The sequence below is a fragment of the Anomaloglossus baeobatrachus genome, chromosome 4, assembly GCF_048569485.1.
Source record: "Anomaloglossus baeobatrachus isolate aAnoBae1 chromosome 4, aAnoBae1.hap1, whole genome shotgun sequence".
Lineage (NCBI taxonomy): Eukaryota > Metazoa > Chordata > Amphibia > Anura > Aromobatidae > Anomaloglossus > Anomaloglossus baeobatrachus.
In genome coordinates this window covers 330,487,542-330,501,632 of record NC_134356.1, presented here as the reverse complement: position 1 = coordinate 330,501,632, position 14,091 = coordinate 330,487,542, and the positions used below count along the sequence as shown (strand labels likewise).

The following is a 14,091-nucleotide window of genomic DNA, read 5'->3' as shown; positions in this document are numbered from 1 at the left end:
CTTGTGGTCGCGCGGGGGAGCTGCTGCTAGAAGGTGAGTTTTTGGGGTTTTTTTAAGCTGTGTGCGGCTGTGCCAAGGTGGGGGGGACAGTGCCAGCACGGGGGAAACATAGAGAGCACGGGGAATGGAGAGCACGGGGTATATAAACAGAGCACGGGGCATGGAGAGCACGGGGTATATAAACAGGGCATGGAGAGCACGGGCATGAAGAGCACGGGGCATGGAGAGCACGGGGTATATAAACAGAGCACGGGGCATGGAGAGCACGGGGCATGGAGAGCACGGGACATGGAGAGCACGGGGCATGGAGAGCACGGGGCATGGAGAGCACGGGGTATATAAACAGAGCACGGGGCATGGAGAGCACGGGGCATGGAGAGCATGGGGCATATAAACAGAGCACGGGGCATGGAGAGCACGGGGCATGGAGAGCACGGTGCATGGAGAGCACGGGGGAAACATGGGAGCACAAGGCATATAAACAGAGCACGGGGCATACAGAGCACGGGGCATACAGACAGAGCACGGGGCTTATAAACAGGGCACGGGGCATACAGAGCGCAGGGCAAACATGGAGAGCACGGGGCATATAAACAGAGCACGGGGCATACAGAGCACGGGGCAAACAGACAGAGCACGGGGCAAACAGACAGAGCACGGGGCATACAAAACACGGGGCATACAGACAGAGCACGGGGCAAACAGACAGAACACAGGGCAAACAGACAGAGCACAGGGCAAACAGACAGAGCACAAGGCATACAGAGCACGGGGCAAACAGACAGAGCACGGGGCAAACAGACAGAGCACGGGGCAAACAGACAGAGCACGGGGCAAACAGACAGAGCACGGGGCAAACAGACAGCACGGGGCAGACAGAGCACGGGGCAAACATGGAGAGCACGGGGCAAACATGGAGAGCACGGGGCAAACATGGAGAGCACGGGGCAAACATGGAGAGCACGGGGCAAACATGGGAGCACGGGGCAAACATGGAGAGCACGGGGCAAACATGGAGAGTACGGAGCAAACAGCATGGAGCAAACATGGAGAGCACGGGGCAAACATGGAGAGTACGGAGCAAACAGCACGGAGCAAACATGGAGAGCACGGGGCAAACATGGAGAGCACGGGGCAAACATGGATAGTACGGAGCAAACATGGAGAGCACGGGGCAAACATGGCTGCAAGGATGGGGGAAACGTGCAAAGATGGAGAGAAACGTGCAAAGATGGGGGAAACATGGCTGCAAGGATGGGGGAAACATGACTGCAGGGATGGGGGGGAACCAAGACTGCAGGGATGGGGGGAAACAAGACTGCAAGGATGGGGGGAAACAAGACTGCAAGGATGGGGGTAAACATGACTGCAAGGATGGGGGAAACATGCAAGGATGGGGTACATTTAGCAGGAAGGGGAACATGCCAGGAAGGGGTACATTTACTAGTATGGGGGATACATTTACCAGAATGGGGGGAAACATGAAAGGATGGGGGAAAACATGCCAGGATAGGGGGAACATGAACATGCCAGGATGAGGAACATTTAGCAGGAACGGTGACATTTATCAGGATGGGGTACATTTACCAGGAAAGGGGACATTTACCAGTATAAGGGAACATGCCTGGATGAGGTACATTTACCAGGATGGGGTCATTTGACAGCATGGGGGAACATGCCAGGATGGGATACATTTACAATGATGGGGTACATTTACAATGATGGGGTACATTTACCAGGATGGGGTACATTTACCAGGAATGGGGTACATTTACCAGGAATGGGGCCATGATGTGGACAAATATACCAGAATGTAGGAAATATATATCAGGATGGGGGACATGTTTACCAGGAAGTGGCCAGGAAGGGGGACATAACTACACAATGAAGGGGGAGGGGAGCAACTCGTACGTCTTTATGGGATTTCAAGATGTTCAGACTTTGAAATGTAGATGTGGATTATAGGGTGACATCTGATTGCGTTCCATGCTAAAATCTCTGTATAATCTGCTGCAATTTTTTCCAGAATGATCAATCCAACTGCTGTGTCTGGAAAGGGCAGGGGCTCAGCTTCAATGTGTGGTAAGCAGGCATGAGCGTGATGCCCCCTGCTGAGGAGAAGACTGCAAAGGTAAGATTACAATCATTTACATAATAGGATTGGTTGGCACTTCGGGAAAAAAAAATGGATTTAGGGCTACAGTTTGGGCACTCGGCCTGTAAAAGGTTCGCCATGACTGGCCTAGAGTGTATGGCCTCATTCCAGGTTAGTGGTCATGGTGACGTTTCCTCTCGTCCACCATAATCATGTAAGGTGGGGCTTCGCCCCCCTATGCACCCCGCCTATCTGGGGTCTCACCCCCAGATCCCCGCTTCTATTATAAACAGCTCCTTGCCGACATGGAGTTAGAAAAAGAATGTTTATTCTGTCTGGAAACATCGGATGGCATTTTGAACACGCCCCTAGTATACCCAGTACTGAGGTATAAATATAAATAAATAAAACAATTGGTGCATGGTCCCCCCCAATTTTGATAACCAGCCATGATGAAGCCAGCTGGGGGCTGGCATTCTCAGGCTGGAGAGACCCAGCCTAAAAAATATCAGCCTCCACCCGCCCGAAATTGCCGCATCCATTAGATGCAACAATCTTGACGCTTTAGCGGCTCTTTCTGATTGCCCTGATATGGTGGCAATCGGGGTAATAACAGGGGTTAATAACAGCCCACAGCTACTACTAAACCCCAGATTAGTGATGGCACAGGCGTCTATGAGACACCCGCATCACAATGTGTAAGTGAAAGTAAATAGTTAAAAGAAAAAAAGTTTTGGTACCATGTTACCCAATTGAAAAATGATTGATTGCTATCAGTGAGAGAAAACAAATTAGAATTTTGTAGTTGTGATACCTTTTAATGGCTAACTAAAATAAAACAAAAAGATGCTACAAAGCAAGCTATCGAGACTTCTCAGGTCTCTTCATCAGGCATGGTATGACAAAATATCTGAAGAAACACTGGCAGCACACTGCTTCCGGGTCGCACATTCACTTCCTGTGCTGTGATCGCATACATACGGCTTTCCCTGACCACTAACCATCTTGTCGTTTGTGATTGGTTGCAGTCAGATGCTCCCCCATCCTCTGTAACAGCCTGTGTAACTGTGCCCCCATAATGGAGACTGGTTAAGTATGAACCGCTTGCTTCATTCTGGTTTTCTTTATTTTTCCTTTTTTTTTTTTTTTTAAATTTCTTGAGTGCTGGATCCGGATCAAACACACAGAATCCCGGGCCTGGGTCTGGCACTTGGGCATCTTTGAAACTGCGCGGATACGGACTTTTACAGTCCGGGTTCGCCCAGCCCTACTCACCACATATCTGCATAAATTTCTTCTAGGGTGTGGTTTCCAAAATGGGGTCACTTGTAGGGAGTTTCCACTGTTTAGGTACATCAGCGACTCTGTAAACGTGACATGGCATCTGCTAATGATTTCAGCCAAGATGATTGCCTAGAAAATGAAGGTAGTCTCTCGTTGTAAGCTGTAGTGGATAGTGAGATATGGAGCCTGAAAGTCAAACGTTCAAAACATTGTTACCCTTTTACTCATCAGTGTATAATGCACACCTTATGGACCTCTATATAATATAAAGTACACCCCATAGTCCTTCATATAGTGTAATGCATCCATAGTCCTCCATATAGTGTAATGCACACCCCATAGTCTTCTATTAAGTATATTACACACTCCATAGTCCTTCATATTGTATAATGCACACCCCATTGTCCTCCATATAGTATAATCACACCCCATAGTTCTCCATATAATTTAATGTACTACTCATAGTCCTCCATATAGTATATTGAACAACATAGTCCTCCATATACTATAATGCACCCCATAATGCATACTGTAAAATTTACACCTCATAATCCTTTATATAATAAAATGAACCCCCCATAGTCCTCCATATAAAATAATGCACCTCTATAGTCTTCCATATATTATAATGCACGCCCATAGTCCTTCATATAATACAATGCACCCCCTTTGTCTTCTATATTGTACAATACACCCCATAGTCTTCCATATCGTATAATACACACCCCACAGTCCTCTGTATAATCTAATGCACCCAAAAATCCTCCTTGTAGTATAATGTACACCCCATAGTCCTCCATATCGTATAATACACATCGCTTAGTCCCCCATATAGTATAATACACACCCCATAGTCCTCCATGTAATATAATGAATACCCCATATTCCTCCTTAGAGTGCGCTCATACGAGTGTGAAAATCAGACGAGTGCAATGCAACAAAATCTCGCATTGCACTCTGACCAATGTTAGTCAATGAGGGAGAGCAGTTAGTCAGCTTTTCACGCATCCAGATTCTGGATGTGAGAAAAGTAGCAGCATGCTGCGTTTTCATCCGTAAATTGGCCGAGAATCGCTATGCAAGTCAAAGGGTGCAAGGAAAAAATGGACGCCACACGGACCATCCTAGTGACATCCGTTTTTCTAAATACAATCCTATTATGTAGCACAGAATATTGTAAATGCTCCTGTACATGACTGTAAATGAGTAACAGCTGCTGAGGAAAAAATCCGATTGCACACTGACAGCACACTGCAAGCACACGGATGACAAGTGAGAAAAAAATCGTCCTACTCTCGCAAACGAGAATGGGACTGTTTTTTCATACATTCGTGTGAGTCCAGCCATATAGTAAAATGCATGTGCAGCTGTATGCATTTTTGCAGTTATAATGTGTTTTCAGATGGTACATATTCACACCTGTTGTATGTGCGGGTCAGTCTTTTTGATACATTTGTAGTACATTTCTTTCTGACTAAGCACCATGCCCTGTAACCAGGCTGTGTCCACTCTCTTAATAGCTGCATCTTTTCTGCCCAGACTTGTAGGTTTTTAACCCAGATAGGGGTATTTGAAGTTAGGGTCATTTGAAGTTAGGGTCCTGGTGTATATATATATAAGAGATCACCTTGTCGTAGTTAAAGGGCTCACATGCAGTGGGCAATACATAAGCTAAGTATCTTTTTTTTAAATATTCCTATAGCAGTAATGTTATACCAGAGTTCCGTTATTCAATGTTAGAATTTAAGTGTATGTATTTTTGTAGTTAAATCTGATCAAGAGCATGGCCAAAAGGATTCAGGCAGTGTTGAAAGTCAAAGGTGGATTTACAAAATACTAACAAAATAATAAAAATTTAAATTTAGATTTTTAGGAGCAAACCAGTAACAATGCAGTGACATGACAAAAATCTGCATAACTAATCATATGCTAAATAGTTGCAAGTCAAATTTATGTTGAGATAGCCTAGATGATTAGGGAAGGTGAGGATAATTGCTTATGTTTTTTAATGTGTGTGGCATGATGAAGCCATATATACTAGGATTTGGAGGGACATGTATACCAGGATGAGTTAAATTTACCAGGATTGTGATATATATACTAGGATGGGGACAAATATACCAGGATCTGGACAAATATACTAGGATGGGCCAAGAATATGGACATATACCAGGATGGGGACAAATATATCAGGATCGGCACAGGGTGGGGACATAAACTAGGATGGGGACAAATATGCCAGGATGGGGCCAAGATATGGACATATATACCAGGATGGGGTCAAATACGGAGTGGACATAAACTAGGATGGTGACAAATATACCAGGATGGGGACAAATATTCTAGGATGGGGACATATATACCAGGATAGGGACAAATATTCCAGTATGGGCACATACATACGAGGATAGGGACAAATACCAGGATGAGCCCAGGATAGGGACAAATAAACCAGGATGGGAACAAATCTACCATTATTGGGACACATATACCAGTATGGGGACAAATATACCAAGATAGCCCCAGGATGTGGACATATACCAAGATGGAATAAAAATCGAAAAAAATCCAGCACCAGCATCAATAAAATGAAAAAGTTTATTACAAAAATTAAAAGCCCATTACACATACAGGTTTAGGGCATAATGGGAACATGGAAATGTCAACGCGTTTCAAGCAAAAAAAAAGCTTCCATTCTTTTCTTGCTTGAAATGCATTGACATTTGCATGTTCCCAAACTTTGCACCATGATCCATCGGACTCTAGCTAAGCCATGGGGTAACAGTTTCCCTTTAGAAATAAATCATAGTAATAAAAATGGCTAGCCAGCTATCTACTTTGTCTGGGGGTCATGGCAAGCTGCACAATGCATTATAGCACATGAGACAATGTTTTATAGTGCAATGTATTATGGCATGATGTTTAATGGCACATAATGTTATGGTGCCATGTATTATGGCACCGTGTGTAATGGCACATGGCACAATGTATTATGGCTTGATGTGCAATGGCATGATTTATTATGGCACAGTGTTTTATGGCATGATGTAGTATGGGTTGATGTATAAAGGTACATAAAATGACCTACTATGCCACAATGTATTATGGCATGATATATAATGGTACATGGCCCAATGTATTGTGGAACGTCTTTTTCAGGGCAATCTCTAACTAATACATGCTTGCCTGGATATAAGAACACCTGTTGATTGTTTAACTTTTTTTTTCTTTTAAAGGGAGCACCATTCAGACTTTTGTATTATGGTACCTTGTATAATGGCACAATGCATTATGGCATGATGTATAATGGCACATGTGGAACTTCTTTTTCAGGCCAGTGTCTTTCTTGGACAATGTTTGGCCTCTAACTAATACATGCATGTCTGGATTTAAGAACACCTGTTGATTATTTAACTTTTTTTTTTTCTTTTAAGGGAGGCCCCATTCAGACTTTTGCAATGGAACCCCATGATTTCTATATACGCCCCTACCTCCGTAATGCACCCCCATAGTCTTCCATATTGTAAAATGCACACCACATAGTCCTGTATATAAAATAATACATCCCCATAGTCCTCCATATTGTATAATGCACGCTCCATAGTCCTCCATATTGTATAATGTATACCCCATAGACCTTCATATTGTATAATACACACCCCAGAGTCCTCCATATAATATAATGCATACCCCATAGTCATTAATATATTATTAGGGCCACCAGTGTACTAATTGATTTAAAAAAATAAATACCTTCCAATGTCCCCCCGTTGCTCCGATCTATGTGATGTGAGATCCGAAAGTAATGCACATCGCGGCCCAGCAGGCGCGTAGTAGTGATGTCATCACCCGTGTTGTGCTGATGAGACAGTAAGGTAGAATGATGAAGGAGGGAGTGTCAGTGGAGCGCTCCCATTTTCATCATTGCTTTCAACTGTATCGGCATCCAGGATCCTGATACAGTTAAACTTTCGGGGGCGGTAATGGTACCGCTATTGGCACAGTCATTGGGAGCAGTCAGATCAGTGGCCCAATAACAGCCGTGTGGTCTGCTGCCACTGCCATCAGGTAAACTTAATGTAGGTTGCCGTACAGATGGCAAATAATAAAAAAACTGCCTGTAGAGACCCCATGCTACTTGTTTCATTTGTTATTTTTATTATCGAGTCCTAACCAAACAAACATTTTCTACCAAAATAAGAATAAAGTTCTAAGATGAGCTTTGCTAACATTTGCTGACTTCTTTGTCTGGTATTGGTTTGTAGTATAATACGTTCCTTACGTTACATAACAAATGGAGCAGTTAATCAGTTTTATATGTTCTCTTTTGAAATGCTATGTAAATCTGACAAATAAATGTTCTTTTATCACCTTCAAGTAGAAATGAGATTAAGTATTGTGTTGGCCATAATCAGAACTGAGAGAAGCACATGTTCTAGATTTACTGATGATGGATGAATGATACTTGGTTGATAACTACAAAGACCAAGGTATCAAGTATCGGCATCTTCTCAGGCAAATGTTAGTTTCAGAAAGGCTTACTAGAAAATATGCAACCAATTATAGTTATAGTTGATTTCTGCATTGTTATATGTGTCAAACCTTGCCAGAAATATTGAGTATTGGTAAGGGGAAGAAAGCTTTACTCTGTAGAAGTAACTTGACAGGAGCACATTGTGCATGCTTCATATCACTGAGCTATCGTAAAGGCTAAATCACTTGATATTGATACTATCCTGCCCTTGTCACAATTAAATTGACGTCATAGAAAAATAGAACAGGTACCCAGGCAGCACTGTACAAACGTTTTAGGCAGATATGGAAAAATTGCAGCAAAGTAAGAATATTTTCAAAGATTGAAATGTTAATAGTTAATTTTTATCAAGCAGAGGGAATTTGTCAGCAGGATTTCACACTACACTACATTTATGTGTGCATGTAGCTCTTTCAAAGACAAGCCAAACAATACCTTTAGATGGCCAGTCCTTCTTCCATTACTGAGAAATCAGTGTTTGAATTTATATGCAAATGAAGCAGATGGACTATTGTAGATCTGAAGCACCTGTCACTCCAACTCTATTTCCTACCCAGCACCTCCTCCTCCTGATTCACTGACGGCACCTTTGTTGCTGGATGGGAAATAGAGTTGGATTGACAGAGGCTTCAGATCTACAATACTCCATCAGCAGGGCCATAACCATCATATTGGGTGTGACTGGGCCTGGCCCCAGTTTCAGCTGCATGTGCATCCTCGGACGCACATTCAGCTGACATGTATTGTGGTGTACAGACCCTCCAGGTTCCTAAACTGCAATACAAGCTGCCAGCCAATGAGATGCCGGCAGCTGGCATCGACGAGGCAGTCACAGACTGCACATGGCAGAGACTTCATACACTGCCAGTGGCTGGAACTCTAGTCTGCTGCTGGCCTCTCCACCGACTATGGAGAATGCTGCATGTCGTGGGAGCTGGAAAATGTAAGAGAATTATTTATTTTACAAATGTGTTGGAAAAGAGCTGCAGAAAGGTGGACATTATAATAGGAAGGAGCCCAGAATGGGAGACATTTCCTACAGTTTACAACACAGAAAGGGGACATTATAACAGGAAGGGGTCCAGGATGGCGGACACTTCTTACAAGCTTGAGCCCAGGATGGGGACATTTCTTAAAGGATACAAGCCAGAATGGGGACATTATTACAGGAAGGGGGACTTTTTTACAGGATGGGGACCAGCACAAAGTCCATCATACCAGGATGGGCCCATGATGGGGAATATGACTAAAAGGAGGACATTATTACATGGAGGGCGAATACGTCTTCATAGGATCTAGAACATTTCAAAAGAAAATATATCTGACCAACAAGCAGGTGGGGGCCCATTGGATTCTAGTTAAGCCACTTTCCATCAGCCTCATTTGCATATCAATTCAAATGCTAATTTTTCAGTAATGGAGAGAGAAAAAAACAGATGGCCAAGTAAAGGTTATTCTGGACTGGTCTTTGACACAACTACATATACATAATAATTTAGGGTGTGAAATCCTGCTAAAAGATTCTCTTTAACAAAATGCAAAGCAAGAGAGATCTAAATCAAATCAATATTTGGTGTGACCTTGCCTTCAAAACAGCATCAAAGCATTTCTTCTAGGTACACACACATACTCATGGATATAATTTTTGAAGGAACTCTGACGATTGTTTCTTCCAAACATTTTAAAGAACTGACCACAGATCTTCTGTGATTGTAGGCTTGATGATATTGGGATCATCTCTCTGCGGGCCATATCATCACTTCCAGAACTCCTTTTTTCTTTAGACTGAATATAGTTTTTAATGACATTGGCTATATGCTTGGGTCCTTGTTCTGCTGCAGAATGAATTGCAGCCAGTCACATACCATCCTAATGGTGCTGAATTATGGGCTTCTTCTAGTTGGGCGAGACCTGTCAATTAACTAGTGTAGTGCTAAGATAAGCTATCTGATGGCTGCTGGACTAGTCAGATCTCTCCATATAGTTTCCAGCCCGCTCTTCAAACTATGGCACCAATTCACCACGACCTGCATTTTTCTTGACAGTTTTAATGAGGAGGCAAGATAGAGTGTGATTAATTTAGAAGCACATGCTTCATAATGAATCAGGTGTGACGCAAAGTGGAGTGCGTTTCCATTCAGATCATAACCAAATTTATTCCAGTCAGCGACTGGAGTAAGATGTATGGCATAAGGAATGCCACGCCTTGTCATGAATATGAAGAGTGGGATGCAACTATACCTCAACTCTGCCCTCTTTATCAGAGCTTGTCAAAAATGGCGTGAAAATGGCAAAAGTCACAAAGTCTCTATGCAACTTCAAGCTGCGCAAAATAATTTGTAACTTTTCAAGACAGTTTTTTGGCATAAAAGCTTTGAGAAATTTTGGGCATATATTTATTCTGAAAAGCTTTTCAGAGTAACACCTGACATACTGATAGGAATTTAGATTGTGAACGGGGACAGTAATTAGCATGTCTGTAAAGTGTCATTTTATTATTTTACTTATACAGTACAGCACCATTAACTCCACTGTAGATCGCATTTAAGGGAATCGGAAGAAATAGCTGTTAAATGAGTTTGTGGCCGACTTGCATCTAATGTGTATGGCCATCTATGTGGGCACTGTGTGGGCGATGCATTGAAAAAAAAATATTGTGTAATAAATTGCTTCTCAACTAAAAGCTGCTTTACACGTAGCCCCCGTCGCTGCCCGTGGTGCACAATATCGCTAGGACGCGTCACACTACTTACCTTACAAACGACGTTGCTGTGACCGCCGAACAACCTCTTCTTTAAGGGGGCGGTTCATTCGGCGTCACAGAGACGTCACCATGCAGGACACCAATAGCAACGGAGGGGCGGAGAGGAGGTGCTGGATCGTCACTCCCATCTCGTTGTCGGAGGACGCAGGTACAGTTTTGTTCGTCGTTCCTGGGGTGTCACATGTAGTGATGTGTGCTGCCTCAGGAACGACGAACAACCTGCGTCCTGAACGAGCAATGATATTATGGAAATGAACGACGTGTCAACAATCAACTATATGGTGAGTATTTTTGATCGTTAACAGTCGCTTGTACGTGTCACACGCAACAATGTCACTAACAAGGCTGGATGTGCGTCACGAATTCCGTGACCCCAACGATATCTCGTTAGCGATGTCATTGCGTGTAAACCGGCCTTTAGTCTGTCAAAAAGTTATATGTAAAAAATTAAATTAAAAAAAAAAAAAAAAATCAACATTGGCTTTTGTGCCAAGGTGAAAAAAAAATGGACCAACATGTCTGTTATTATTTTCTTGCTTTTAAAATGTGGAAAATTGACTGCAACAATCCATGTTAAAATGTTTTTTTTTGTGTGAAAAAAATCGATCCAGTTTCTTATATTAACAGAACCATTTTGAAATATTGATTACATTTGGATTTTTGAGAATAAATGTGAGAGAACATAGAATAGGAATTCACTTAAAAAGATCACATTTTTCTCACCATAAACCATTGGTCCTAGCGGGGAGAATATGGTATGCCAAGTAGTGTTGACCCTCAAATGGCAAAACAATATAAGTTGCAAATTTATATATTATGTTCTTTCCTCTACAGCAGGGATGTCAAACTGAAATACACAGAAGGACAAAATTAAAAAAAGTTGGACAAAGTCGTGGGCCAATCTATTTGCAGGCCCAATGTAGTCCTCCATACAGAAAAATGGACCCCCACATAATCCTCCATACAGAATAATGGGCTCCACATACTCCTTTATATAGTATTATGGGCACAACAATGAATAAATGAATAAGTAAATACTCTCCTTTCCTCTTTTCCCCACTGCTTCGGTCTCACCAGCAAGTGCTCTGAAGCTCTTCACTGCTCAGCACAATGGGCGTAAACTAGTAACACCATGGCGCCTATTCTGCTGAGACGTCAGACGCAGAATGATGGGGAAGGGAGCGGACGACTTCCCTCTTCCTTCTTTGCTTTCAACTGTATCGGCATCTAGGATGATGATGATGGCAAGTTTATCTTGCTGAAACGAGTTGTGATAACAAGAGCTTTATTTGTTTTAATCTAATTGTCACAAATAAAGCATAATTATTCACAAAGAAAACCTGAGATAATAGATCTATTAGCGCTCAAAGGACCGGTTTTATCTATCTATCTACATACTTGATTTTTACCATGGCAGTGTGGATAAATTATCCTTTTTTTTCCCTAGTTATTATGCTACAGCATATTATGCCATGTTTTGACCTGGAACCATTTAGTGATATAAGAGAATTGATGTTGCAGCCATATTACTGATGTATAAAACCAGTTAGCTTTTGGTGGAAATGTCTCATTTAGGCTAGATGACTTTGGCCACATAAAGGTTCGCTTGTTGCTGCAGCTACATTGCATCGTAATTCTAGTGAATGGGGTCGCATTGTGATGGTGAGAGTACTGCAACAAGCCAATTGCAAAATATCCAAGTAGATTATTGCTACTTGATTGTTGTCATAGTTTCAGGGGCACTTTGCACACTACGACATCGCAGGTGCGATGTCGGTGGGGTCATGTCGAAAGTGACGCACTTCTGGCGTTGCTCTCGACATCGTAGTGTGTAAATCCTAGATGATACAATTAACTAGCGCAAAAGCGTCGTAATCGTATCATCGGTGTATTGTCGGGGAATTCCATAATTACGCTGCTGCGACGGTACGATGTTGTTCCTCGCTCCTGCGGCAGCACACATCGCTGTGTGTGAAGCCGTAGGAGCGAGGAACATCACCTTACCTGCTTCCCGCAGCTCATGCCGGTTATGCTGAAGGAAGGAGGTGGACGGGATGTTTACGTTCCGCTCATCTCCGCCCCTCCGCTGCTATTGGCCGCCTGCCGTGTGACGTCGCAGTGACGACGCTGGACCCGCCCCCTTAATAAGGAGGCAGTTCGCTGGCCAGAGCGACGTCGCAGGGCAGGTGAGTGCATGTGAAGCTGCCGTAGCGATAATGTTCGCTACGGCAGTTATCACTAGATATGGCAGCTGCGACGGGGCGGGGACTATCGCGCTCGGTATCGCAAGCATGGTCTTGCGATGTCGTAGTGTGCAAAGTGCCCCTCAGTGTTGCAATCCAATTCACTTATGCTGCGTGGTCATGGAGCAACATCAGGTGGCGAGTGTCACGTTGCCGTGTAGGCCTGGCCTAAGAAAACACTGCCTTCTTTATATAAAATGCATGGTATAAATTATTTCTACTATAGGAATGTCTGCACATGTTCACTAGCCGCTTTATAATTTCTCTTCACAATATAGGTTCATTTGGAACAGCCGGCAGAGTGTGTAACCAGTCATCTCGTGGCATGGACAGCTGCGAGGTTATGTGTTGTGGAAGAGGATATGACACAGCCCGCATTACCAAAATGGTAAAGTGCGAATGTAAGTTTCATTGGTGCTGCGCAGTACGATGCAAAGACTGTCTAGAAACTGTGGACGTGCACACATGTAAAGCAGCCAAAGATGCTGGGTGGAACGAGAAAACATAAGGTGACGTCCTCCAATTTTACTGACGACATTGTGCAGCGGAAAACTAAACCTTCATCACTAGCAGTGTGGATTAAAAGGGTGTTTTATGCTTTATTAAATTATAATAAGTTATCTTGTAAATGAAATATTGTGGTGCCAGTCTTCATGGAGATATATTTGTGTGGTGAAGATATTTGTATAATTTACAGCAGATCTATGGGTGTTTGTATGCTTTGTTATCCATTTTGTAGGTGTTGAAGCACAGCATACGGTATTGTGCAATATGCATTATGGCCTCACAGTTTAGATTGCAGAAAGGTCATACAAGTGTTCACTTAGATTCATCGCCTATAGTGAAATGACATATGGACATTCACCATTACTGCAAACAGAAGACAGCCAAGCTCTGCGATCTCTGTTCCAACACATCTGACGTGTGTAATTCTATTAAAATAAAAAAAACACAGTTTTCTTCCTTTTCTCCTGTGTCAGTGTGCAGCTGCATAATGGGGAGTTGTACCACTTTATAATATACCGTACTTTGTCTCAACTCCTTATTGTTTTCAAACGTGCAAGCAATACGTTTATCGGACAAATGTTGCCGAGAGGAGATGAGCGGGGATAGGAAAACATTATTGCACACAGGTAAAGGCAATTTCTGACTATTACAAGAATGTCATAAT

General features: G+C 42.9%; 1 protein-coding gene across 1 annotated transcript in view; it reads left to right on the top strand.

The window, feature by feature from the left end:
• The window catches only part of WNT2 (Wnt family member 2), a 227,455-nt gene extending 213,614 nt beyond the window's left edge, over positions 1-13,841 (top strand). Inside the window, exon 5 of the mRNA XM_075342519.1 lies at positions 13,199-13,841. Coding sequence (XP_075198634.1) covers positions 13,199-13,428 — 230 coding nt within the window. The 3' untranslated portion in view covers positions 13,429-13,841. The remainder of the gene's footprint in view (positions 1-13,198) is intronic.
• The last annotated feature ends 250 nt before the right edge of the window (positions 13,842-14,091 follow it).